This window comes from Syngnathoides biaculeatus, chromosome 2 (assembly GCF_019802595.1).
Source record: "Syngnathoides biaculeatus isolate LvHL_M chromosome 2, ASM1980259v1, whole genome shotgun sequence".
In the NCBI taxonomy this organism is placed as follows: Eukaryota; Metazoa; Chordata; class Actinopteri; order Syngnathiformes; family Syngnathidae; genus Syngnathoides; species Syngnathoides biaculeatus.
The window spans coordinates 1,302,231-1,327,570 of NC_084641.1; the positions used below are offsets into that span (position 1 = coordinate 1,302,231).

The 25,340-nt window shown below is 43.7% G+C and overlaps 1 protein-coding gene across 3 annotated transcripts in view; it reads right to left on the reverse strand.

The window, feature by feature from the left end:
* plcg1 (phospholipase C, gamma 1) overlaps window positions 1-17,558 on the reverse strand; it is a 40,135-nt gene extending 22,577 nt beyond the window's left edge. The window contains exons 1-2 of one of the 3 annotated variants that reach the window (XM_061811825.1): window positions 17,211-17,558; window positions 15,007-15,294 (exon numbers count right to left, since the gene is read on the reverse strand). In XM_061811825.1, coding sequence (XP_061667809.1) covers window positions 15,007-15,223 — 217 coding nt within the window. In that variant the 5' untranslated portion in view covers window positions 15,224-15,294; window positions 17,211-17,558. Of the gene's footprint in view, window positions 1-6,752; window positions 6,908-15,006; window positions 15,295-17,210 lie in introns of those variants that run through there. The other 2 variants (XM_061811834.1, XM_061811844.1) reach the window with 2 other exon arrangements.
* Window positions 17,559-25,340: the final 7,782 nt, after the last annotated feature.

Genomic DNA, 25,340 nt, shown 5'->3' on the forward strand with positions numbered 1-25,340 from the left:
TTCAAACCGTCAAAGTCTGCTCTCTCTCACCTTGTCTCCAAAACATCCAACTTTGGCTGTCCCTCTAATGAGCTCATTTCTAATCCTATCCAACCTGTTCACACTAAGCGAGAACCTCAGCATCTTCATTTTTGCTACCTCCAGCTCTGCTTCCTCTTGTTTCTTCAGAGCCATCATCTCTAATCCGTGCATCATGGCCGTCCTCACCACCGTTTTATAAACTTTGCCTTCATCTGGCGGATACTCTTCTGTCACATAGAACACCAGACACCTTCCGCCAACTGTTCCACCCCGCTTGAACCCGTTCCTTCACTTCCTTACCACACTCTCCATTGCTTTGTATTGTTGACGCCAAGTATTTGAAGTTGTCCACCTTCGTTATCTCTTCTCGCCGGAGCTTCACTCTTCCTCCTCTGCCCCTCTCATTTACGCACATATATTCTGTTTTACTTCAGCTAATCTTCATTCCTCTCCTTTCCAGTGCGTACCTCCATCTTTCTAACTGTTCCTCCGCCTGTTCCCTGCTTTCACTGCAGATCACAATATCATCTGTGAACATCATGGTCCAAGGGGAGTCCAGTCTAACCTCGTCTGTCAGCCTATCCATTACTACCGCAAACAGGAATGGGCTCATGATGCAGTCCCACCTCCACCTTAAATTCTTCTGACATACCAATGGCATATCTCACCGCTGTTCTGCTGGCCTCACCAATACCTAATAAAAAAATTTTATTCTATTTTTTTCCTCAATGGCAGATATTTGGGAAGCCGCCTTGTGTTTCATTTCTTATGAATGCAACCAGCATGGCCCTCAATAGACAAACAGTTAGGTAGGGTGTATCAACAACGTATTTGAAATATCACCGCCAAGGTGTGAGTGTTGTGAACATTCTAATTTGAGAAAACTTGAGTATTTGAGCCATTATGCCACTTCTGGACTCGCACTCGGGGGAAAAATGCTCCAATACTATGACACCAATATCATCTTACCAGCCTGAGGTAGAAGTGAGGAACATAAATCTTTGAACACCCTGCGATTTTGCAAGTTCTTCTGCTTTGAAATCATAGATGTGTCTGAAATTTTCATCTTAAGTGCATGTCCACTGTGAAAGAATCTAAAAAAAAAAAAACACAGCGATCATAATGTTTTATTTTTTGGAAAAAATTATTTGTATGTTACTGCTGCAAACAAGTACCAGACCACCTCCCAAGCAGCAAGAATTCTGGCCCCCAAAGACCTGTTAGTCTGCCTCTAAAAAGTCAACCTCCACTCCACGTACTATTGTAAATTAGAAGAACCAGTGTGAAATGGTTAGCTGCATAAAGACACCACCTGTCCACCCCACACAATCATTAGGACTCCAACTACTACCATGGCTCAGACGCAAGAGCTGTCCAAAGACGCCAGACACAAAATTTTAGACCTCCACAACACGGGAAAGGACTACGTGGCAACTGCCAAGGTGCTTGGTGAAAAAAGATCAACTGTTGGACCAATTATTCAAAAATGGGAGAAGATAAAGATGACTGTCAATCTCCCTGGGAAAGGGGATCCAGCAAGATCTCACCTCATGGCTTATCAATGATCCTACAAAAGGTGAGGAATCAGCCCAGAACTACCGTAATTTCTGGTCTCCAAGCCACGACTTTTTCACACACTTTCAGCCCTGCGGTTTATGTGGTGATGTAGCTAATTTGTGCATTTTTTTGTAACGCCCGCAAGGGGGCACTCGAGCAGAAAAGGTAAGAATGAGACCGGTGGAATATATGTGCGGAGGAAGTGACTTTCGAGTAAGCGATGTGCTATCCTTAGCGCTGTGTTAGCCTGTTGCTGCTGTGTTACTGGCATGTCTCGTTGATATTTTAACCGGCCCTGTTAGCGTTAGGTTACTGTGGTGAACACACTAAAGGTCACGATTTAAAATCATGCATGCCAACGGAAGGTTCCCCTACTTAAGTCAGCACAAGTCCAGGCCCGTCTTAAGTTTGCCCATGACCATTTGGATGATCCATAGGAATCATGGGAAAAAGTTATGTGGTCAGATGAGACCATAATGGAACTTAATTCCACTCGCCATTGTGGGAGGAGGAAGAATGAAGAATACCTAACCAAAAACACTATACATACTGTGAAGCATTATGCTTTGGGTTTTTTTTCTGCATGTGACAGGACGACGGCACTAGAGGAAGGAGTATGCATGTATTGCGAGATTTTGGGGAACAACCTCTTTCCCTCAGTTAGAGGATTGAAGATGGGTTGTGGCTGGGTCTTCCAACGTGACAATAACCCGAAGCACACAACCGGGATAACCATGGAGTGGCCTAGTCAGTTTCCGTACATAAACCCAATAGAAAATCTTTGGAGGTTAGCTCAAACTTGCTGCTTCTCAGCGACAGCCCAGAAACCTAGCTGATCCAGAGAAGATCTGTGTGGAGGAATGGGCCAAAATCCCTGCTGTAGTGCGAGCAAACCTGGTTAAAAACGTCGGGAAATGTTTGACCCCAGTAATTGCAATCAAATACTGTACCTAATATTGACATTGATTTTCACAGGTATTCAAATTTTTATTTACAGCAGTAACATACAAATTATTTAAATCAAACATTGTGATTTCTCGATTTTTTTTTAGATGATCTCTCACAGAAATGCATCTCAGATGAAAATTTCAGATCCTCCATGGTTTCAAAGTGGGAGAACGTACACAACTGCAGGGTTTTCAAATACTTACTTTACTCCTTGGATACCTTCCAAGCAATCAGAGTAGGAGTCTTGACAGCTGTGGGGGATAAGGTAAACAGGGATGACCAAACTTGCCATCCCGGATCTGAGCAGGTTGGAGTGGAGCTCTAGAAACCCAATGTTTGCTGGAAAGTCTGCCACTGCGGCTCACGGGGCGGCTGGGCAATGTGCTGCAGCATGGAAGTCAACGATGGCGTGATAATACAGGGGAACAATTTTAGAGAAAAAAATTCATTCAATTTTGATGCAGATTAAAAAACACAACTGGCACACTCCTTCAAAAATTACATTCATTTTTTTTCTCTACAGTTTAGCCTCCAAATAAGCAAGAAAATCCACTGATTAGCTTGAGTAAGACTTGCCATCTTATTACGATTGGACTCATCCACAGCTGTGTGGAAACTTGTTTGTGCCGTCACAATTAATACGGTGCACTCAGAGGTGTGTGCAGCTCCCTATAGAGCTCGCGCACGTGACGTCAGCATTTTCATGGCGCCATATTGCCGGTCAAACTGAGCTGCTCGACATTGAACCGGAGGAGAATATTTACAATACCCGAGACCTGTTGTGCTGTTGGTTGTCACAATAGATGAGACAGATATTCAAAGATATCATTCTACAGACTACAAGCTAAAAACATGAGAAAATATCAATGTATTTCATCAATTAAACGGGATGGATGGTGCCTAAAAAAATACACACACCCGTGTAGCAATCATTTCATTTCAGGAAGGAATTATTCTTCATCTCAAATTACCAAGAGGTATTTATAATGCCGAATTGACTCATTTGAGAACATTGCGTATTTAGGCGTGATAATACAGGGGAACAATTTTAGAGAAAAAAATTCATTCAATTTTGATGCAGATTAAAAAACACAACTGGCACACTCCTTCAAAAATTACATTCATTTTTTTTCTCTACAGTTTAGCCTCCAAATAAGCAAGAAAATCCACTGATTAGCTTGAGTAAGACTTGCCATCTTATTACGATTGGACTCATCCACAGCTGTGTGGAAACTTGTTTGTGCCGTCACAATTAATACGGTGCACTCAGAGGTGTGTGCAGCTCCCTATAGAGCTCGCGCCATATTGCCGGTCAAACAGAGCTGCTCGACATTGAACCGGAGGAGAATATTTACAATACCCGAGACCTGTTGTGCTGTTGGTTGTCACAATAGACGAGACAGATATTCAAAGATATCATTCTACAGACTACAAGCTAAAAACATGAGAAAATATCAATGTATTTCATCAATTAAACGGGATGGATGGTGCCTAAAAAAATACACACACCCGTGTAGCAATCATTTCATTTCAGGAAGGAATTATTCTTCATCTCAAATTACCAAGAGGTATTTATAATGCCGAATTGACTCATTTGAGAACATTGCGTATTTAGGCGTGATAATACAGGGGAACAATTTTAGAGAAAAAAATTCATTCAATTTTGATGCAGATTAAAAAACACAACTGGCATTTGAGAACATTGCGTATTTAGAAAAAAGAAAACAAAACCGTCTGTCGCAGAGAGGTTTAATGGAGGTTAACGTGTGGCAGCGATACGCTTCCATGTACGGAGGAGCGGACTCCCCATCCTCTTTTTTTTTCCAATCATAGCTAATAAATTTTGTTTGTGTAAAACCAGGGGTCATTTATTTCGATATTGGTATTTGTATGGAAAAAATCTGAGTGGGTCCGTCACTATGTGGGATTTATTCTTGATTGAAAACAGATCCAGCAACGAAGTATTTGTATGCGCCCAGACTTTTATAAGCTTCGAAGTTTTTTGTGTAAATCGAGGACTTACTCATCAGATTCATGTGTAGATCCAGTTGTCCAAGACAAGCGGAAGAGAATTAACAGTCCATTTTTTTTAATCGGCAAAAACATTGATTTTGGCAATAAATATGGGTCCTCTATGCCAAGTGTCTCTAATTTTTCCACGTACCTTCGTTTATTATCACCTTCTAAATGTTTAACAGTATCAGACAAAACTCTGGATGTCATGCTATAAGACGTATTTTCATTTAATCTCAACAGGATTAATTTGCAACAATGGTTTGCCTGACCGGCAATATGGAGAGTCACGTGATTTTATGACATAGGCGCACGAACTCTATCGGTCGCTACAATCAATATCTGCAAACAAAAAGCCTGCACAGTAAGAATTAAGAGGATGTGAGTCATATTCTTTGCAAAAAAATAATAATAGCTTTATTAATAAGCATTGCAGTCATGCCCGTTTATTTCATATTGCATTTTATGTCAGTATTTTAAATTTTATGAAGTGAGCACATATCCGGTAAGGACAGTATTTTTCACGTTTTTATTTTTAAAAAATAGAATCTATAGTTCATAACTTGACATTAAAAAACTGAGATCCGTTTTAGATTCTACAGTCTAATTAGTTTAAAACAACTGTTCGACCTAACTCAGCAAAAATTGTGTTCCCCAGTGAAATGTGTCACTTCAGTTGTCCTGGTAACATTTTTATATTATAACTGAAATGCCTTGGGTGACAGGCTACAATTAACTGAAATGCAAATACCGGTTTTAGTACTGATACCCGGTCTGGAATAAAAGGGGTATTACCCATCCAGAGTATTTCAGAGGCTCATATTTATTCAAACAAAGGGACATAATCAGTTCCACTGATCTTTAGTATTTCATGAAAAAATAATTCAGAGAAATTCAGAGTTTCTGCAATGAAGATGTTCAGTGCCTAAGGGATTATTCAGCCAGTCGACCAATAAAAAAAATTGTGATCAAAATTCTGATGAAATACCTCTGTGATGTTTATAAAAAGATACTGAAAGACAACAACAGCAAAAAGAATTTAAAAGAATCTTGCCATGACAACTATACAAGCAACTGTGGTTGTTTCAGTGTGGATTTGCACCTCAGCTGATCCAACCAACAGCTTTGGGGAATCAGATAAGAACAAATGACATGTTCGAAAGCATTTTCTTCACGCAACACATACTGGAAACAAAGAAGTTTCCATACACCAGAATTGTAAACACAGATACAAAATTATTCACCCCCCTGTTTCACACGTCTCTATGTGAGTGAAATGTTTCCGAATCGGGCAAGTGCAACTCTGAAATGACATCAAATGCGTGACGTGCAAAAGGAAAAAAAATGTGGGTCCTCGCAGCAAGACTGGTGACAGGTGTGCTGGTTATTCCTTAATTTCTTCATTCATCAGTTCTGCTTATCCTCACTAGGGTCAGGGGTATGCTGGAGCCTATCCCAAGGCACAAATAAACAACCGTTCACACTCACATTCACACCTAAGGGCAATTTAGAGTCCTCAATTACTGCATGTTTTGGGGATGTGGAAGGAAACCGGAGTGCCCGTAGAAAACCCAGGCAGGAACGGGGAGAACATGCAAAACTCTACACAGGTGAGGCTGGGATTTGAATTCCAGTACTCAGAGGTGTGGGGCACATGTGCTATGAGTAGGTTAGTCCCTCCAAATATAGATTTTTGAAATAGTCATAACAGCTACTAATCAAAGTTACATTTGACATGCACGTGAGTCAAAAATACATTTTGAGTGCTAAGTGTAAGGAGCAAACTCGGGCTCATTTCCTCATCAACTCTTATTTCCATGAAAATACAGTACACCATGTAGCTACAGGAGCAACAGCACTTTGAATGGAATTTCACCAACCATTAAATTTTTCCACTTTGAGTAAAATCTTTCTGTTTGGAAGAAAAAGTAGTAGACAATTTAAACGGTATCTTCAGGTCTCATTTTCAAAAAAACTGAAGATTGACAGGTCAAATATTAATGACTTTTGCAATTTTTAAATATTACTGAAACCAAACAATATGTTTATTGGTTATTGTATTACAATAAGCAAAAGTCACTTCTCTCACACAATACTGTGACTCAAGATCAATTTGGTTGTTTTTCTGGATCACATTTCAGAGTGCAAAAGAAATGTGTCATATAGCCTTCAGACATACTTAATACAGTACTGTACAACCATAACTCACTTACTCATTGTGGCATAGTAAATGCCCCATCTGCCAGTCTGTCACAGATGAGTTAACTGCCAGCTCCAGTTTGTCTTGTATTCCATGAGATCAGCCAGAGGAGACTGTCAAGATCCTGCCGCTCCAGCACGAGCTGTGCGGGTGCCCGCGCAGGTGCGCTGATTGGGAGGTGCACACCTGCGCCTCATACAGCCTGATTATGCTGTGGATTTATATGACCACGATGACAACTGGCCGAGGCCAGTTCTTTGATCTTCCTGTCCCGTTCGTGCATATAATAAACGTGTCTCCTTGAACTACCTTGCATCTTCCGAGTCCTGCATTTGGGTCCTACTCTCGTTCCGATGGGACGTGACAGAACGAACTGGCCAACACAGGACCCAGCAGGAAAGACCCAGCGTCGCCGGGACCGACGCAAGGCAGACCGTCTGCCGGAGGACCAAGCCTGTCCTATCCGGGTAGGCTCCATGGCGTCCTCCGCTTCCGTGTCTTACGCCCCGCCAGCGAGGTATGAATACGTCCCGAACACGACCCGTCCGGCTCCTCATATTCTTCTGGACTCTGACTGTTCGGAATATGAGGAGGACCGTGATTTGTATGACCGGGTGCCGGAGTACGACTCCGATTATTCTGATTATGAATCTGCTCGTCCGATCTTTCATCCCAGTCAGTTTGTTTCACCTCCCCGTGTTTCCAGCACCCAAGCGTCTTCGCTCGGTAGGTCCATCTACCCGGGACCTCCGCGTGGCGGCCAGAGGAGACGCCCCGGCTGGGCGCTCCCCGGTGCCTCCCGCTGCGCGGCAACTAAGACATCGTCCTCCCACTCCTCGCCGGCAACGGCGAAACTGGTAGACCCGCAAGCTGGTGGCGAAGCTTCCAGCCCAGAGGGAGGAGGAGTCGCCAAATCACGAGGCGTTCCGCCGCGAAATGCGGGCGGAGATAGAGCGACAGAGCACGGAATTGGTGGCTCTCACGGCCAAGGTCCGGCAAGGATTGGCGAACCAGCCGAGCTACGCTGACGTCGCAACGGCGACGGACTCGCTGCTGATGCAGGTTCACGTGGCAGTTGAAACTGACCCTCTCCCAAGACACGCCCACGTGTCAGTTTCGACTGACTCTCTGCTTACTCTCGTTCACGTTGCCGTGGAAACCGACCCGCCCCCTCGCCAAGTGCACGCCGCAGTGGGAACGGACTCGCCACCTCGCCAAGTCCACGCCGCAGTGGGAACGGACTCGCCACCTCGCCAAGTGCACGCCGCAGTGGGAACGGACTCGCCACCTCGCTAAGTGCACGCCACAGTGGGTACGGACTCGCCACCTCGCCAAGCGCACGTAGCTGTGGAAACTGACCCGCCTCCTCGCCATTCCCACGTCGAGGTTTTGGCTGGTCCGAGCAGAGTTCACGCGGCAGTTGGAACTGACCCGCTCCCGAGACACGCCCACGTGTCAGTTTCGATGGACTCTCTGCCGACTCTCGTTCACGTTGCCCTGGAAACAGATTCGCCACCGCGCCACGCCCACGTTGCTGTTTCAACAGATGCACTGCAAGCTCACGTGGCAGTGGAGACCGACCCGATGCCGCCTCACGTTGCTGTCCAGGTGGTGGCGACGTCGCCACAGCCGCTTCTCGTCCGTGCTCTGGAGTGCCAGTGGCGACCGGCCCGCGGACGCCCCACACTCCTGCTCTGTCGGCGACCGGCCCGCGGTCGCTCCCCGTTCCTGCTCTGTCGGCGACGGGCACGCCCATACGTTCCCATCCAGGAGGTGGCGAAGGTGACACTGACGCTGCCTTCTCACGTTCCTGTCCAGGAGGTGGCGACGGTTGCCCAGCCGCCGCCTTCTCACGTTGCTGTCCAGGAGGTGGCAATGGGGCCACCGCTGTCTCACGTTGCTGTCCAGGAGGTGGCGATGGGGTCACCGCCGTCTCACGTTGCTGTCCAGGAGGTGGCGATGGTGTCGCCGCCGTCTCACGTTGCTGTCCAGGAGGTGGCGATGGTGTCGCCGCCTTCTCACGTTGCTGTCCAGGAGGAGGCGATGGTGTCGCCGCCTTCTCACGTTGCTGTCCAGGAGGAGGCAATGGTGTCGCCGCCTTCTCACGTTGCTGTCCAGGAGGTGGCGATGGTGTCGCCGCCTTCTCACGTTGCTGTCCAGGAGGAGGCGAAGGTGTCGCCGCCTTCTCACGTTGCTGCGCAGGAGGAGGCGAAGGTGTCGCCGCCTTCTCACGTTGCTGCGCAGGAGGAGGCGAAGGTGTCGCCGCCTTCTCACGTTGCTGCGCAGGAGGAGGCGAAGGTGTCGCCGCCTTCTCACGTTGCTGTCCAGGAGGAGGCGAAGGTGTCGCCGCCTTCTCACGTTGCAGTCCAGGAGGAGGCGAAGGTGTCGCCGCCTTTTCACGTTGCAGTCCAGGAGGAGGCGAAGGTGTCGCCGCCTTCTCACGTTGCAGTCCAGGAGGAGGCGAAGGTGTCGCCGCCTTCTCACGTTGCAGTCCAGGAGGAGGCGAAGGTGTCGCCGCCTTCTCACGTTGAGGTCTAGGAGGAGCTGGGGAGTTCTGTGGAGCCACCCTGGAGCTGGAGAGACTTCAGGATGGCGGTCATGGCTCTGGTCCTTCTCTCCACATCCTATTCACTCCAGATGGCTCCCAGCCGCTTCATGACCTGGCCTCATTGGTGACCAATCCACGCCTGCCTACTGACCAAGCCTCGGTGGCGACCAATCCCTGGTCGTCTTGCAACCACGGCGTGGGAGGTTCTCGTCCGGAGCAGTGGCCTGCCTCGTTCTGGTTCCTGCTTCGTCGTTTGGTTCCTCACAGAGGTGGTCCGCCCGAATCGCCCCTTGGGAACCCTGGTGCTTGGCGTCCGGGTCGTCCTCCTGACCTGTCCACCCGGATTATGCTGATTATGCTGTGGATTTATATGACCGCGATGACAACTGGCCGGCGCCAGTTCTTTGATCTTCATGTCCCGTTCGTGTGCTCCGGTATCCCTGATCGAACCTGTGTGTACCGACCTTCGTCCGTTCTTCGACCAACCTTGTAAACCTGACTCCTTTGTTACTTCTGCCTGCTTTGATTGTTCTCCTGTGTACCGACTCCTGCCTCCCCGCTCACCTGCTCTCTTCGCCCGACGTCCCAACTACCGATGCTGCACCGGACTGCCTGCTCGATCCTCTACCTCTGCATATAATAAACGTGTCTCCTTGAACTACCTTGCATCTTCCGAGTCCTGCATTTGGGTCCTACTCTCGTTCCAATGGGACGTGACAGAGACTGGCACATCTCGAAATGTGTCCACATGCACTATGAATAATCACTCACGCTAGAACCCTGAAGACAAACACACTGTCAGTAACTTTAAGCAGGGTTTCTCCTGCATACAAATTATGGAGGCAACTGCCTCTGCACAATTTCAGGAAGCCGCCAGCTCTAACAGTCTCTGATATAAGCAAAGCTTATTACTGTATTTGACCAGTATCACTTTGAACCGAAACTGTGGAATTACACTACGGAAATCTTCGGATCAGCGCTCCGTCAGAAATGTTTAGAGTTGGCTCCAAAAATCACTCAAGATAAACCGCCATGAACAGAAGACTTTATTTCCTACTCAAACTGTTTTGTTGCTTATCAAACATGTACATATTGTTTCTTTAGTAACCAAGGAAGTCTGAGCCTTTTGAAAATATTAAGCAAACTTTTTACTGTGGAATCAGTTTTTATGAAAACGTTCATGTTTTTCCACAAACACAGAGCCACAATTAGCCAATTGTTATTATCCAAAGTAGATGGACAAATATAACTGTCTCAGACATATTAAGGGTGGCATGCTTTGTTTTATAAAATGTAAGATGCAGCAGTCACTTGCTGCGCCGCATGAAACAACCGTCTATTAGGTACATGCTAAATGCCTCAGAATGGCGAAGGTATTGTTCTGGATATCTGACATCTCACATGGCTTTGAGGCTAAGGCTCATAAAATGACAGCTATCGATCAATAAGGCAGCAATAGGATAAGGAAAATGGACACAAGGAGGCAGGCATGAGGATTTCGGAAAGTCTGGTAACGGATCTTTTGGTTCCGTTGATTTTTGTCCTGAGAAACATTGGGAAATGATTTTTTGGTTCCCATTGATAATGCTCATGGGAACCGGTTTTTATATGTACTTCAGAATAAAGCCTTAGCAGGCATGAGCATTTTGTTTTTTACTCTTAGCAACCGACATGTTTGACTAGCGTTTGAGTGACCCGGATATGAATAACTCGACCTTGCGCATGCGTAGCGCAGAAGCGGAAACCAGTGTTGTTTGTAAACCACACACACACACACACACTGACAAAGCTGGGTGTTTTAATCATTAAAAATAAAGGGGTTCATGTAGGTTTGTTTTATACAGATTGTTGTATTTCGTTGAGAACTTGTTTTACATTCCACACATGGGTGAATTTTATTAAAAGTAAGCCCTGAGATCTGGGAAACGCACTTTCGGTTCCGTGTTTTCTCAGGCTGGGTAACGACACGGTAACGGAACGATCGTTTCCGTGAAATGCTCATGCCTGATTGAGGTGTAGCAAAAAAAAAAAAAAAAAAAAAAAACTTCACTCTATAAGTTGGAGCAAAAAACAATGTTTTTTTTTTTTTTAATTATTATTATTGCTTGCTTGATTTTTTTCCCCTTTCCTGTTGGGGAGAACTCTGCAATACAGTACAAGAACTGCATGGGGACAATTTACCAAATGAACAGTTGTGTCACTCAATCTAGATAATATTCCAATATTTTAATGGGGCTGAATATTGCCAAGTTGAAGTTGAGTAACCTCACTGTTTAAATGTACACACATGCACCTTTCCAGCCATTTTCTGAGCCGCTTATCCTCACAAAGGTTGCGGGAGTGCTGGAGCCTATCCCAGCTAACTTTGGATGTAAGGCAGACCACACCCTGACCCTTTGTTATTTTTAATTTAGTATTAAATAGTGCACTGTTTTTTTATTTACACTTCAGTATAGTAGTAGTTTACATATGGTATAAAAAAGACCGATATTTTATTATTTCTCATAATTTGAGTACTCCTACTTGACCCAAACCACTGTATGATAAAGGGAAAACAAAGAAAAATAAAAAGCACTATTTACTTGAGCCATTCGAAATCAGAAGATATGTATGAATGCAAATGATCACAATGGTACCACTTCATGCCACGGTTGGAAAGTTGGCTCTTCTTCTTCTTCTTTTTCTTTCGGCTTGTCCCGTTAGGGTCGCAACAGCATGTCATCTTTTTCCATTTAAGCCTATCACGCGCATCCTCCTCTCTGACACCCACTGTCCTCATGTCCTCCCTCACAACATCCATCAATCTTTTCTTTGGTCTTCCTCTCACTCTTTTGCCTGGCAGCTCCATCCTCAGCACCGTTCTACCAACATTCTCACTCTCTGGCCTCTGAACATGTCCAAACCATCGAAGTCTGCTCTCTCTAACCTTGTCTCCAAAAAATCCAACTTTGGTTGTCCCGCTAATGAGCTCATTTGTAATCCTGTCCAACCTGTTCACACCAAGCGAGAACCTCAACATCTTCATTTCTGCAACCTCAAGTTCTGCTTCCTGTTGTTTCTTCAGGGCCACCGTCTCTAATCCGTACATCATGGCCGGCCTCCCCACTGTTTTATAAATGTTGCCCTTCATCCAGGAGGACACTCTTCTGCCACAATGGACACCAGACACCTTCCGCCAACTGTTCCACCCTGCTTGGACCCATTTCTTCACTTCCTTACCACACTCTCCATTGCATTGGTTGGAAAGCTGGCTCTACTATTCTCAAAAGTAAAAGTAAACTAATGAATCAATGACACGATGGCCTAGTGAATATCGTAGAGGGAGTTGGGGATGACAGCGAAGTACCATTAGTCATTTTTGGGCCAGCTTACACTCATGCGGCTATGTTAAAAATGACAACTGAGGTGCATCTGCAATGTTCAACGTTTGTAACTTCATCACACATAATAGAAGTTAAAAGTTTTTAAAGTGGTTCAGAGAAAAGCTCGGTGGATGTATATAAGGGTTTGAATTTATTTACAACATATGCTGGTCAAAATGTTATTTAAAACATTGCCTTTGCAGTAAATAAAGGTTTTATGCAAGGCTATGGCTTGACTCTAGAGTCATTCAATTTTTGATTCGCAACAAATTTCAAGTCAATTAGTGTTTGACAGTTGATTGTGTTGGACCTGGGTTACAGTTAATTCAGGTTTTTCAGGGAAACAAAATCACAAAAAGAAAATCAATTAGCGGAAGAGCGAAAATGTCTAAAATGCCTCTTGAAACTTCCATGTACTTCATAGACAACCACAAATTATGGGCTGTTTCAAAGCTAATAGATATAATTGTCTTGGAGCCTTTGATAAGGTAGAAACACAACAGACCTCACTTGTTCCAAGATTACACACTTCCAGTAAAATAAACAAACCTCATACGCTATTCCTGTACACAAATGAGTCAACATTTCACCTGTAGTTGAGGGATATCAAATTCCAACTATGAACTCATGCGTATGAGGTATTTGCTTGTAGGGAATAGGATACTACAGTGGAAAAACGAAACAAAACAAAAACAAAAGGGCTGTCTTTTTTTTTTCCCTTTCTGTGCTTGTGAGTGTGTTGCATCCGGGGTGGAGTGCAGCTGCGCACAAGACATCCTGCTATGCTCGAGGTAGAGAACTGAACTACTCTGTGAAGGACCGCATGTCCTTACTTTATTTATCCAGGTAAGGCAACTGAGAAGCAGAGAAGAAGAAGCCTTAGAAGAAAGCTAAGGAGGACACCTATCGAAGTAGAAACAGAACCCCTTAGAACTGTGGTAGAAGCAAAGCATCCATCCATCCATTTTCTGAGTCGCCTATCCTCACGAGGGTCACGGGACTGCTGGAGCCTATCCCAGTTGTCATTGAGCAGGAGGCCGGGTACACCTTGATCTGGTTGTCAGCCAATCGCGGGGCACATGTAAATAAACAACCAGCCGCATTCGCAATCACACCTCGGGGCAATTTAGAGTCTCCAATTAATGCATGATTTTGGGATGTGGGAGGAAACCGGAAAGCCTGGGGAAAACCCATGCAGGCACGGGGAGAACACAGGAGTGGCCGGGTTTTCGATGCTGCGTCACCATGTTTGCTTTGGACTCTGTGCCCCACGATTCACACCGAGTCATTTGATCTCCAAGTTTGGATTTATATTCCTTTTGTGTTTCTTTCATGTACGGTATTCAGGACCTAAACCGTTTAGTGATTTATAGACCAGTAGCAGAACTTGAAAATTTATTCTAAAGCTGACAGGAAGCCAGTGTAAAGACTTTGGAACTTGAGTTATATGCTCTAACCTCTTTGTCCTGGTCAAAACCGAGCTAACAGACATTCCGTTTTCTTCATGACCAAATGCAATTATTGTAGACAGTGACACAACACCTCAACTGAACTGTACTCATCTGGAGACACTGCCAAATATAGCTGCGTGTCATGTGCATAGCTATGATAGTCAAAATTAAAGTTCTGATGAATTTGACCGCCCAAAAAAAGAAAAGGGACTCCCCGTATTGTGATTTGTTTTTATGTCCCAAGTATTTTTTTGTCAAAACGGCTGCCTCTTATCATATAAGAGCTGCTCGAACAGTATTATAAATAAATAACATCTACATAAGGTTCACGTTTATAAATATTTTTTTTACAATTGAACACATTTTGGGATGAAACGTTTGAATGTTTTTCCCAAGCAAATTACAACTAAAGCTGAGCTATATTTCATTGTTCAAACATGGATAAGACTGCTTCTTCAAACCAGAAGCAAGCATTCAAGGTTGGCACGGTTGGCAGGAAAGAAAGCAATATTATTAAATTGGAAGTCCCCACAACCCAATGCTTCAAGAGGTGGCAAAACAAAATTATTCATTTTGCAAGGAGGGCATAGGGCTTTAACCACCCCCCCTGAAAAATGTATATGTAAATGTTTTAACTATTTTGCGCACATTGACCTGCTCTAAACTCTAATTCTAAAAATTATTTTCAAAAAATACAAAGCATGTGAAGTTCCATGATGGAGCACATATGAATCCACTGCTTTTATAGTTGTTTAAGGTTTTTGCTGATGTATTGTTTCAGTATTGTACTGTGTACTTTTACTACATTGTACATGGAGTACCATTGAGGTAGTTCAAGCAGGTCTAGTACCCAATTTCAGAATTTTGGCATCGTAACAACACTGTAGTATGTAAGTGGCTACTCACTCTCGCCTTCTATTTTGTCTGTGCCCCGAGTCCAAATGACGGTTCTCGTCTCCAGCTTGACCTGGAAAGTCCTTCTCTCTGGCCGCTGAGATTTCTTGGAGTAAAACAGTGTCAGCACTGTGCCAAGCTCCAGGTCTCGGTAGAGGTTGTTCATCTCTGCGTCGTTGTCCATCCATGCGATGGGTCCGTTGGAAAAGAAGCCCGAGGTCCCAGCCATGTTCACTTCCCCTGTTTGTTATCGGTTTCCTTTCAGAACAATATGCTCAGCCTGGGCCTAGACAGGGATACCTACAACAGGAGAAGGAGGAGGGAGGCCCATGAAACAACAATTCCAAGTGGGTCAGACCTCGGCTTACTTTTGATCATAATTGAAGCAGCCAGGAGGAACATCTGGCAGCTTTATCGAATATTTACAATTCCTGTTCAAATTGGGACATATGTGGATGTAATGAGATAATCAGGCAGACTATATTAAATGTTTAAGTCAATATAACTAAGTGTGCAGCTGTCTAATATTTTTGCGTTTGTTTATTGAAAATACTTTTTTCACCCAGTTATAGTTTATTAACTGATTACTGTTATCTACTGTATTTGATATTGTTTAATGAGTAATCGAAACCAAATAAGCATCAATGAAGCAATATGACACGAGAACGTGACATTGTGCTCGTTAACCATTTCAAAAGTGAGATCTATTTAGTGTGATGTACATTTCTGAGATTGCTTCCTGCTCATTTACATATCATCCATCCATCCATTTTCTGAGCTGCTTATCTTCACAGTGCTCATGGCTGTCAACGGGAAGGAGGCAGGCAATTGCAGGGCACATAGAGACAGACAAAAGCCACACTCACAATCACACCTTGGGGTAATTTAGAGTGTCCAATTAATGTTGCATGTTTTTGTGATGTGGGAGGAAACAGGAGTTCCCGGAGAAAACTCACGCAGGCATGAGGGGAACATGCAAACTCCACAGAGGTGGGGCCGGGATTTTAACCCCAATCCTCAGAACTGTGAGGTCAACGCTCTAACCAATTCCTGCTATTCCTTCCATGCTACACCGCCATGCCGCCTTACATATCAATAACGGGTTATTCATACATTTTATTTGTATTTGCTTAAAGTTTTTTTTTTCAATTAATTAATGATGGTTTAGTTACTGGTTTGGTCCATAACATGTCAGAAAATAAAGGAACATGCCGTTATTGTTATGCAAAGAAAAAGTAGATGTATGCAAATATTTGGATTAAACAAAAATTGTCTGTGGGCCTCAAGAAGATCTGGACTTTTTAAAGTTTTAAGTTAAACAGTGTCTCTTTCGTTCAATCAATAAACAATAAAGTTGTTGATCAATGTGAGAATTCCTTAGAATGGATTAAATGTTGCAGCTCTAATTGCAACTAAAACATTGCTTGATTGCCAGCAAAATCACAGGTATACATTATGTAATTTGCCTTTACAGGTAACATTGACTACATTTTGCAACATTTGATGAATAAACACACAAGCGATCACAAAAGCGAATAGTACAGTCATAATCATGTAACGCGACACGGTAAGTTGAAGACCAGTCAACAGCCTTGTGACTTTTGTGAAATAATCGTTTTAATTATGGAAACACCCAGTGCCATTAATAAAATTCAATTTGCGAGACAAAAAAAAAAAAAAAACACCTGGCAAGGACGCTAATGTTTCTTCAAGCTAATCAGACGGCATACACGGTAACTTTCCCCACATTTGACCGTACAGATTCGAAATACTATGCAAGCCTTATAGAGTTTTTAAAAAAAAATAAATTAAGAAAAGACAAGACGGAATCAGCACCTACACAACACACCACATTTGAGTGCGCCAACACTTTTTTTGTCTTATTTTATTTATTCATTAGGGGGTCGGGGGTGGGGGGGGGTCTTTGCAAGCAGCCGAATGGGAAAACAAGAAACGCCTGGCTGCTCTTTTATTTCCTCAACGCGGAATCACCACCACGGCCGGTGAGAGCTAGCATGTCGCTGGGCCACAGGCATGGTGCTGCTGCCGTTCTTTTACACCCACAAAATAGGTTTACGTACGACGAGCTGCACTTCCCCGTCTTGACGCGTCTGATTTCATATCTTACTTGGAAAAAAAGTGAGGGGGTTGTTGGGGGGGGGTGTTGTTAGGGGGGGGGGAGAACACGTCGCAGTAGCTTGCTGTGCTGGACTTACCGCAATCTCGGCCTGACCGCACATCTCTAGCGGCTGCTCCCCTCTCCCTGGTTGTTCTTCTGCTTTCTGCTTTTCGCCCGCTTTTCCCAGATGTGAGCACCGCCGAGCTGCCGGGAAAGCTCACCAGTTCCAGTCAACAAAACGCCCAGTTTCTTCGTCTCCCCTGTGGCCGTCCATAGAGGCAGGCAGACCGCGAGAGCGTAGCAAAGGTACGCACGTCAGCCTTTGACTCAAGTCGAAGACTGGCAGCAACCCAGCCGATTCTCCTCCCTGCGACCACCAGCAGCGTCAAAGCGAAAATTTACCTTTTCCGGTGACGTATTTCACAATAAAAGCTCAGCCAGCACAATCGTTAGGTCCCATTTCACGAAGTTTTCCTTTATTTACATATATTTTTTTCAAAATTGATACAGTAGTACAGTAGTCCTTTCACGGAACAGCAGTGAGCCAACATAAGAACGCTGACAAATGTGGACACAGAAAACGCTGCAACGGTGTATCAACATCACCTACTGTTTTTTAGAACTATTATTTCATATATAAATATCCATGCATCCATTTTTCTTAGCCGCTTCATCCTTACGAGGGTCGCGCGAAGTGTTGGAGCCTATCCCAGCTGTCAACGGGCAGGAGGCACGGTACACCCTGAACTGGTTGCCAGCCAGTCGCAGGGCACGTGGAGACAGACAACAGCCACACTCACAATCACACCTAGGGGCAATTTAGAGTACAATTAATGTTGCATGTTTTGGGGATGTGGGAGGGAACCGGAGTGACCGTAGAAAACCCACACAGGCACGGGTAGAACATGCAAACTCCACACAAGCGGGTCCGGGATTGAACCCGGGTCCTCAGAACTGTGAGGCCAACGCTTTTCCAGCTGATCCACCGTGCTGCCGTATATATTTTTTTCTTTTCTTTTTTTTACGTTCCACTTTATTTATGAACAACACTTTGTTATAGCAGTTATACAGTAAGTGCTCGATAAAGTTGTTTTTTTTTAATCCCCCACGTGAAAATGCAATGTATTTTACCCTCCACCAGTTGTTGTAAAACTTTTTACACTGCGTTAACATCTCAGAAATAACTTTGCAATCCAAGTGCTATAATAATGGTCAACATTAAATAATGCAATGCAAATGTATTTTACCGTTTGACATTTTTTATTCTAGAAAGTTGTCACTCGCAAAATGCATTGAACAATGAGGAATTATGTCAAGATTTCACAAGTTACATTAATAAGAGCACATCAGTCCACATTTTTATGACACCTATTTAATTTTCACAGAAATCTATATACAAAAAACCACCAGCACTTACAGCACGGGTGTCAAACTCAAGTCCCGGGGGCCAGATCCGACCCGCCACATGAGTTTATGTGGCCCGCGAAGGCAAATCGTGTATATCAACTTCCATGATTTTTATGATGATCTGTAACAAAATTTAAAATTGTGATATCATAAATGATAATGTTGAAATATTGCAAGCATTTTTGTGTTACCAAACATGAATAATGGTTGAAAAACCCATTATGCTTGATTTCTGATTTTAAACTAGTTCATAAATTTCATCTGTAAATATCATGAGGCGAAAGAATTTCATGGATTCACAGTCATAACGGCCCTCTGAGGGAAATCGTAACTACAATTTGGCCCACGACAAACATTAGTTTGACACCCCTGACATACAGTGATAGACTATCTGTTTTTTTGTGGCAAAATTGACAACCTGCTTTAGGAATTACAAAAAAAAGTTTGAAGTGCTCTATTTCATCAGTTTCAGGTGACCAAAGCGAACGCTACATCTTGTTTACTTGCAAATTGGAGACACATAAAGTGCATAACATCAGCCTTTAAGAGCTTCCTGTACACAATCCATACAAAACCCATTTATAAAAACTGGAAAAATGCCTATATCCCCGAAATGAAAAACAAAATCAAATGTCATGAAAATAAGTTATTGTCTTCTCATTATTCAGTGCTTGGCTTTCTATTGTCTTTAGTCTTCCTTTCATCCAACTACTTTCTAATGGTTCTTAATTTTGTCTTTTTTTTTTTTTTGCCTACTATCAATATAAAAAATGACATGGGAATCTAGGTTGTAATATTTGAGAATGCTGTAATACTGCAGTGATTACATAGGGTTGCGCATGACCAGATTTCTGCAGCTACTGGACATCCAAACTGCTTTAGTGTTGTTGTTGTTTTTTTTCATAGAATAATATCTTTTGGTTGGTCAGTCAAACAGATAACAAGTAACTTTTCAATACTAACATCATCATTATACTGTAGGTCAATTACTCACATTTGTCATGGTTCCATCAAGGTTTGCTTCCACCTTCATGAATCTTCAGTGAATGAATGCATGACAAAGTTATTTAAGTGAATAAAAAGATGTTTTTTTAAATATCGAGTATTGATGGGTAAAGGTCCAGCACTTGTGTTAGTTTTAAAATTCATTGTCTTGGTCAACCATGTCAATGCTGCGGCAAACCTCTCTCTTTGTTTTGATGTAGATCTTCTCAACAGGTGCACCCCATTTCTTAGACCTGTGGACGACAAATTGATGAACTAAACTCACCCTGAAACTGGTAACTAGTTTGGAGCAAGGTAGCTTCTCGCGGTTTGTAATTGCGTTCCACAAAGGTGACAACAGGCTTACAACAGCTGCACGATAACATACTGTAAATCCGCAAGCCCTGCTGCTGTCAGGTCAGTGTGTTATTGACCTCTTTTATTTTGATTCGCACGTGTTCGGCCGCCTTGTGCGCCAGTTTCCCATGCACCACCCTGAAAGGTGAAAGCCTTACGACCGGGCAGAACACAGAACATTCCTTTATCCATTGTGCTAGAGGAGGAGGCTCTCCATAAATAGCAGTCGGGCCATCGGTTAGGGAGGGTGGACCACCTCTTCTCTGTGGCTTGACCCTGCAAACACCTAACAGGCAGCTCCACACTGACTTCCCACACGGAGGAAGGAGTGCTGTTTGGTGAGCGCACACTCCCTGGCTCCTCTGTTGATATAGCAGCTGTTCTCTTTTCCTTTCCTGACACTGTTAGGCAATATCCTGCCTTCATGTCACGAAGGTAAGATCTCATGTACCAGTGAAAATCCGCAGAAAGTTTGAATTAAAACCAACGATGACAGTGGAATAATACGGAACAGATATGCGTTGAATACAGATAGTTGAGTTTGGAGGTGACCAGAGTATAATTTTCTTATTCTCCTCTCTGTCTGTGGCCTGCCTGCACATGGACCTTCATCAGCTGTCCTCGTAACAATTTTACGCTTCACCTCCACAGCCCTGATAAAGAGGAAGAGTAAGCAATATTGTACACATTAAGCCTGGAATCATGCTCACTGTTCAGTACGGTTTGCAAGGTACAACACGCTCTGACAGAAACAGGGATTTGGCAGATTTCCCCCAAATTGTCAGAGTGACAATTTATTTTCTGCACCCCAGCAAAATGATTGTAAAGCAGCTTTTCGCTGCAATGCTGCTCACAAATGGAATAAGTAGCCGTCAGAAGTCAAGTTAGCACCAAGTGTTGATGTTTTTAAATCCAGGTTAAATCCTTTTTATTTCCTCATATTTATCAGGAGGCATTTATAGAGAACTTCCACATTAAATGATTTCTCCTACACTGTACGTTATCAATACACTGTGTACAAAGGCTTTTAAATGGTTTAAACTGGGCGGCACAGTGCCACAACTGGTTGGAGCGTTGAACTTACAGCTCTGAAGACTGGGGGTGAAATTCCAGGCCCGCCAGCATGGAGCTTACACATTCTACCCGGACCTGGGAGTGTTTTCTCCAGGCATTCCGGTTTCCTCCCACATTCCCAAAACATGCATTAATTGGAGACTCTAAATTGCACTTAGGCGGGATTGTGAGTGCGAATGATTGTTCGTTTCTCCGTGCCCTGCGATTGGCTGGCAACCACTTCAGGGAGTACCCTGCCTCCTGGCCAATGACAGTCGGACTAGGCTCCAGCACTCCCGCAACCCTTGTGAGGTTAAGCGGTGCAGAAAATGAATGGACATTTGAAACCGTCTTTTATTACATTGTGTAGGAAATTTGCTCCCCGTATAAATTTGTTTTGCTTCAAATACAAGACACGAGGTGTCAGGGTGTTTTGTGTACAAAACCACAGAAGGGACAAGGCAGGCTTGCGCTCCTCCTCTTCCTACTTGAAGTCATCATGAAGTGTGGCAAAAAAAACAAAACGATGTTGCGCTGACATTTGCATGACATACTTTACTCGTAGCTTACATAGCTCAATGTCTCTACCATATTTTTCATGTGCTAAATGTATTCTTTGTCATCGTGGCTTGTTTGCTGTAGTACTTGAGTGGCTCCAACTAACGGAGTTCAATTCCTGGTGTTTTTCCAACATACTTGGGCAATATAAAGATGATTCAGGTGTTGTTTGCTCTGTTGAAAGAAGTTAGTGCTTTACTTCAAGTTAGTGATCTTAAATTGAAAGTTCATTCTTTCTTAAGTATGCAATAATTCAATAGCCAGAGGTTTAAGAGCCATTTCTTACTATACATTTGATCATATTTTTGTGCCCATTATGCAAAAATATTCCACTCCATTCTGACAGTGAATAACAAAGCATTGTTGAACTAATTTTCATAGCCAAATAAATGACAATCATTTTGAATTAGTAATGTCTCCTCTCTTGCAGTCAGTCACCAACTTTTAATCTCAGATGGTCATCATGTGCCAAATATCAGACTGCTTCATTTTTTTCAGTTTTAACCTCACCATACAAAACGATTGATTCATGAAGAAAACATATACCAAACAAAACAATTTGACCACAAAACCGTGGTATCAACCGAACTGTGGATTTTGTGAAACATCTGACCTCTTATGTACAAAACACAATGATATTCTAGACGTAGAGTTTGATGTGAGCACACGCTGGATGTTGTGAGCAAACTATGACCAACTCTTTCTGCTTTTGAACAGCGATTCCTTACATTTTGCTTTTCTCATCATGGGAACCATCGTGGTCAACTTTAACAGCCTTCAGCTGCTTCCTCGTCGATTCTGTTTATTGCCGATTTGGTGATCAAGACGTTAAACACAATGGCACCCAGTTATTGCCTCTTGCTGAGGTCGAGTACAATCAGCAGACAATGGCGCAGGGAGGAAACAATGAAAAACTCCAGCTTGAACCTGAGTCTGGAGCTTTTGCTTTTACTTCTCAAATGTTCTCGGTGGTGCTCTGAGTGGTTAGAGAGGACAGCCACCGCTCAGTCGGTTCAGTTATAAGACAGGATTTTTGCTGGTGTGCTTTCATCAGCGGACACGTGAAAGCTAACCATACAGGATGATGTATTTTCCATCATTTGGAGTATATACATTTCTCAACTGTGAGAAAAAAACAGATCAGCTTCATCATGGGTCCGATCCACCACCATCCACCACAGTTTGATTCAGTTCAGAATATTACAACAGTTTAGGACACGGTTTTGTTCCTAAAGCTGTGACATAGCACAAATAAGGATGCAAATCGGAAAGCATAGTCTATCACTAACTCACGTTAAAGCAGTACAGTCATAATGACAGTAAATACATGTTATGGGCCTCACGTTTTGAGGTCGGTGTCACAAAGTTGAATATATATTTTTGGGGTGGTACCCACCAATCAAACATTTAAATAGACTATTCTTTCCAACTAATTGGGCTTTGTATGAAATTTAACTCTGGTGAGTACGTATGTGTCTTTGGTCAGCTTTTCGAGTTGCGCTGACCTGCTATCTGATTCGAGGTGAGACCAACCGTTTGGGTCTGAAGGTGTCTGCCGGTCTCTGTGTGTCCCTCCACACAGGCTGGTCTCCTCTTCTCTGTATCTTGCCCCTTTTCAAGCATGCCACTCCTCTGTGGCCTGCCTTTCCACGCACAAAACAATGGCTGCACTCGGGAACATTCTGTTTACGGCATTCAGTACAACAATACGTTCTACCTTTCACTTGACAGGGAGTAGTCGCAACTGTGGTTGAGTGAAATGTTTGGGTGGCACTTAACTGCGAGGGTTCGGTTGACTCTGAGCTGAAGTGGCAGGACGACGAGGCAGTGCCGTATTTTTCGCCTGTCGGTCCACTAATGATGCCACTGTGTGCGTCAGAGCCTCTACTTGAGCAGTGAGTTGCTGAATTGTTTGAAGATGTCTGTTATCTGCTTTTGTATCCCTTGAACTGTCAGTGTGGTCATTGCCTCCCGTGTCAACTTTGGTGCTTGTCTTTTGGCGTGGGTTTTGACCAAGTCGCCGTTGGTGTTCATTCTCTTCATTTATTATTTTCATGACCTGACAAGATGGGATCTGAGGAAACTTTTGGGTTCTACAACCATCATTGTGTCTTTGTTCACGAGTATGTCTTTAAAGGCCCCCGGTTTAACGATCCTTAGCACATCTCTGACCACCTCTGCCTCTGAAAAACCTTCTTTGACTCCCTCGTCGATTTGTTCACTCATGTCGTAATAACTTAAATCTGATTTGTGGTCCTCAAACTGTCCATTGTGCACTTTAAAGTCTCTGCGCTGCAGGTAGGAAAGGTCCCTAAGAGCTACTAATTTCTCTGATTGCCTCAGTGACGTGTGATGTAGCCCTGCTTCACAATGCAACCTTCCTCATCATTCGCTGAAACGTCTTTTGCCAACTGATAACAGTCGCTACTTGAGAGTCTGAATAGTTGTTTCTTGCTGGTCCACACTAACTCTCTCCGTGCTGTTGACATGGTGTAGTTCTGTCCTCACTTCAGCGATTCCACGATACATTTGATTATGTTTGTGTCAATGGGTAAGCTCTGGGCTGGGTGTGTGAAGACCCCAGGATCCAAGTTGCCAGCCGATGCTGGTAGGTTGCATTGACCCTTGGATCAGCAGAGCAGCTAGCTCCAGGCGAAGCGAAGATCCCTTTATACTTCAACCTCCCATCCTGGACACCCTCTGGTTAGTTCCTGGCCTGCCGCAATCTCTAGTTTACGTGGTTCTAGTATCTATGGATCTGCTCCTGGGATGCTTGTGATGAGGAGAGTTTTATTACAAGTTTTGAGGCCGGTGTCCCAAAGTTGAATATTTTATTTTTTTTCCACCTTTCCCTCTGAGCTGACTCCCCTAACTATCCTCTTGGAACAGTGGAAAGCAAACGTGCACAATGAGAAGGAGAGAGCAAGTTGTTACTTCTTTTCAGAAATGCAGTCTCAATTTATTACAAATAATTCTTTGCATAATTTCAGACAGAACATCACATTACAGTTGTCTTCTTACAACCATCTCTGACAATTGTTCTTTACAGTCAATCACATATGTATAACTTATGTTAACTCCCCTTGATACACAGTCAAGGACTTCAAAGAATGACTTATGTCACTTGCAAAAGCAATGTTTACACAAGGCGAAATTTCCCTCTTTCAAAGATATCTCAATTTGACAGTTGATTCATCAAATGCAGCCCTAAGGGGGCACAAACTAGTGCAACCTGTAGGCCGGTTCCAAGCCCGGATAAATGCAGAGGGTTGCGTCAGGAAGGGCATCCGGCGTAAAAACTGTGCCAAACAAATATGAGTGTTCATCTAAAGAATCCCATGCCGGATTGGTCGTGGCCCGGGTTATCAACGCCCGCCCCCGGCACTGCTAACCTGCAGGGCATCGGTGGAAATTCAGCTACTGTGGGTCGAAAACAAAGAAGAGGAGGAAACCAGATCCATTGTCAGAAGAAAAAGAGGAATGCACAGAGCCTACAACTGAGTGTAGGGACTTTGAATGTTGGGACTCAGGAGTTGGTTGACATGATGATTAGGAGAAAGGTTGATATTCTGTGCATACAAGAGAGCAGGTGGAAAGGTAGTAAGGCTAGAAGTTTAGGAGCAGGGTTTAAATTATTCTACCATGGAGTAGATGGGAAGAGAAATGGAGTTGGGGTTATTTTAAAGGAAGAGCTGGCTAAGAATGTCTTGGAGGTGAAAAGAGTATCAGATCGAGTGATAAGACTAAAATTTGAAATTGAGGGTGTTATCTATAATGTGGTTAGCGGCTATGCCCCACAGGTAGGATGTGACCTAGAGTTGAAAGAGAAATTTTGGAAGGAACTAGATGAAGTAGTTCTGAGCATCCC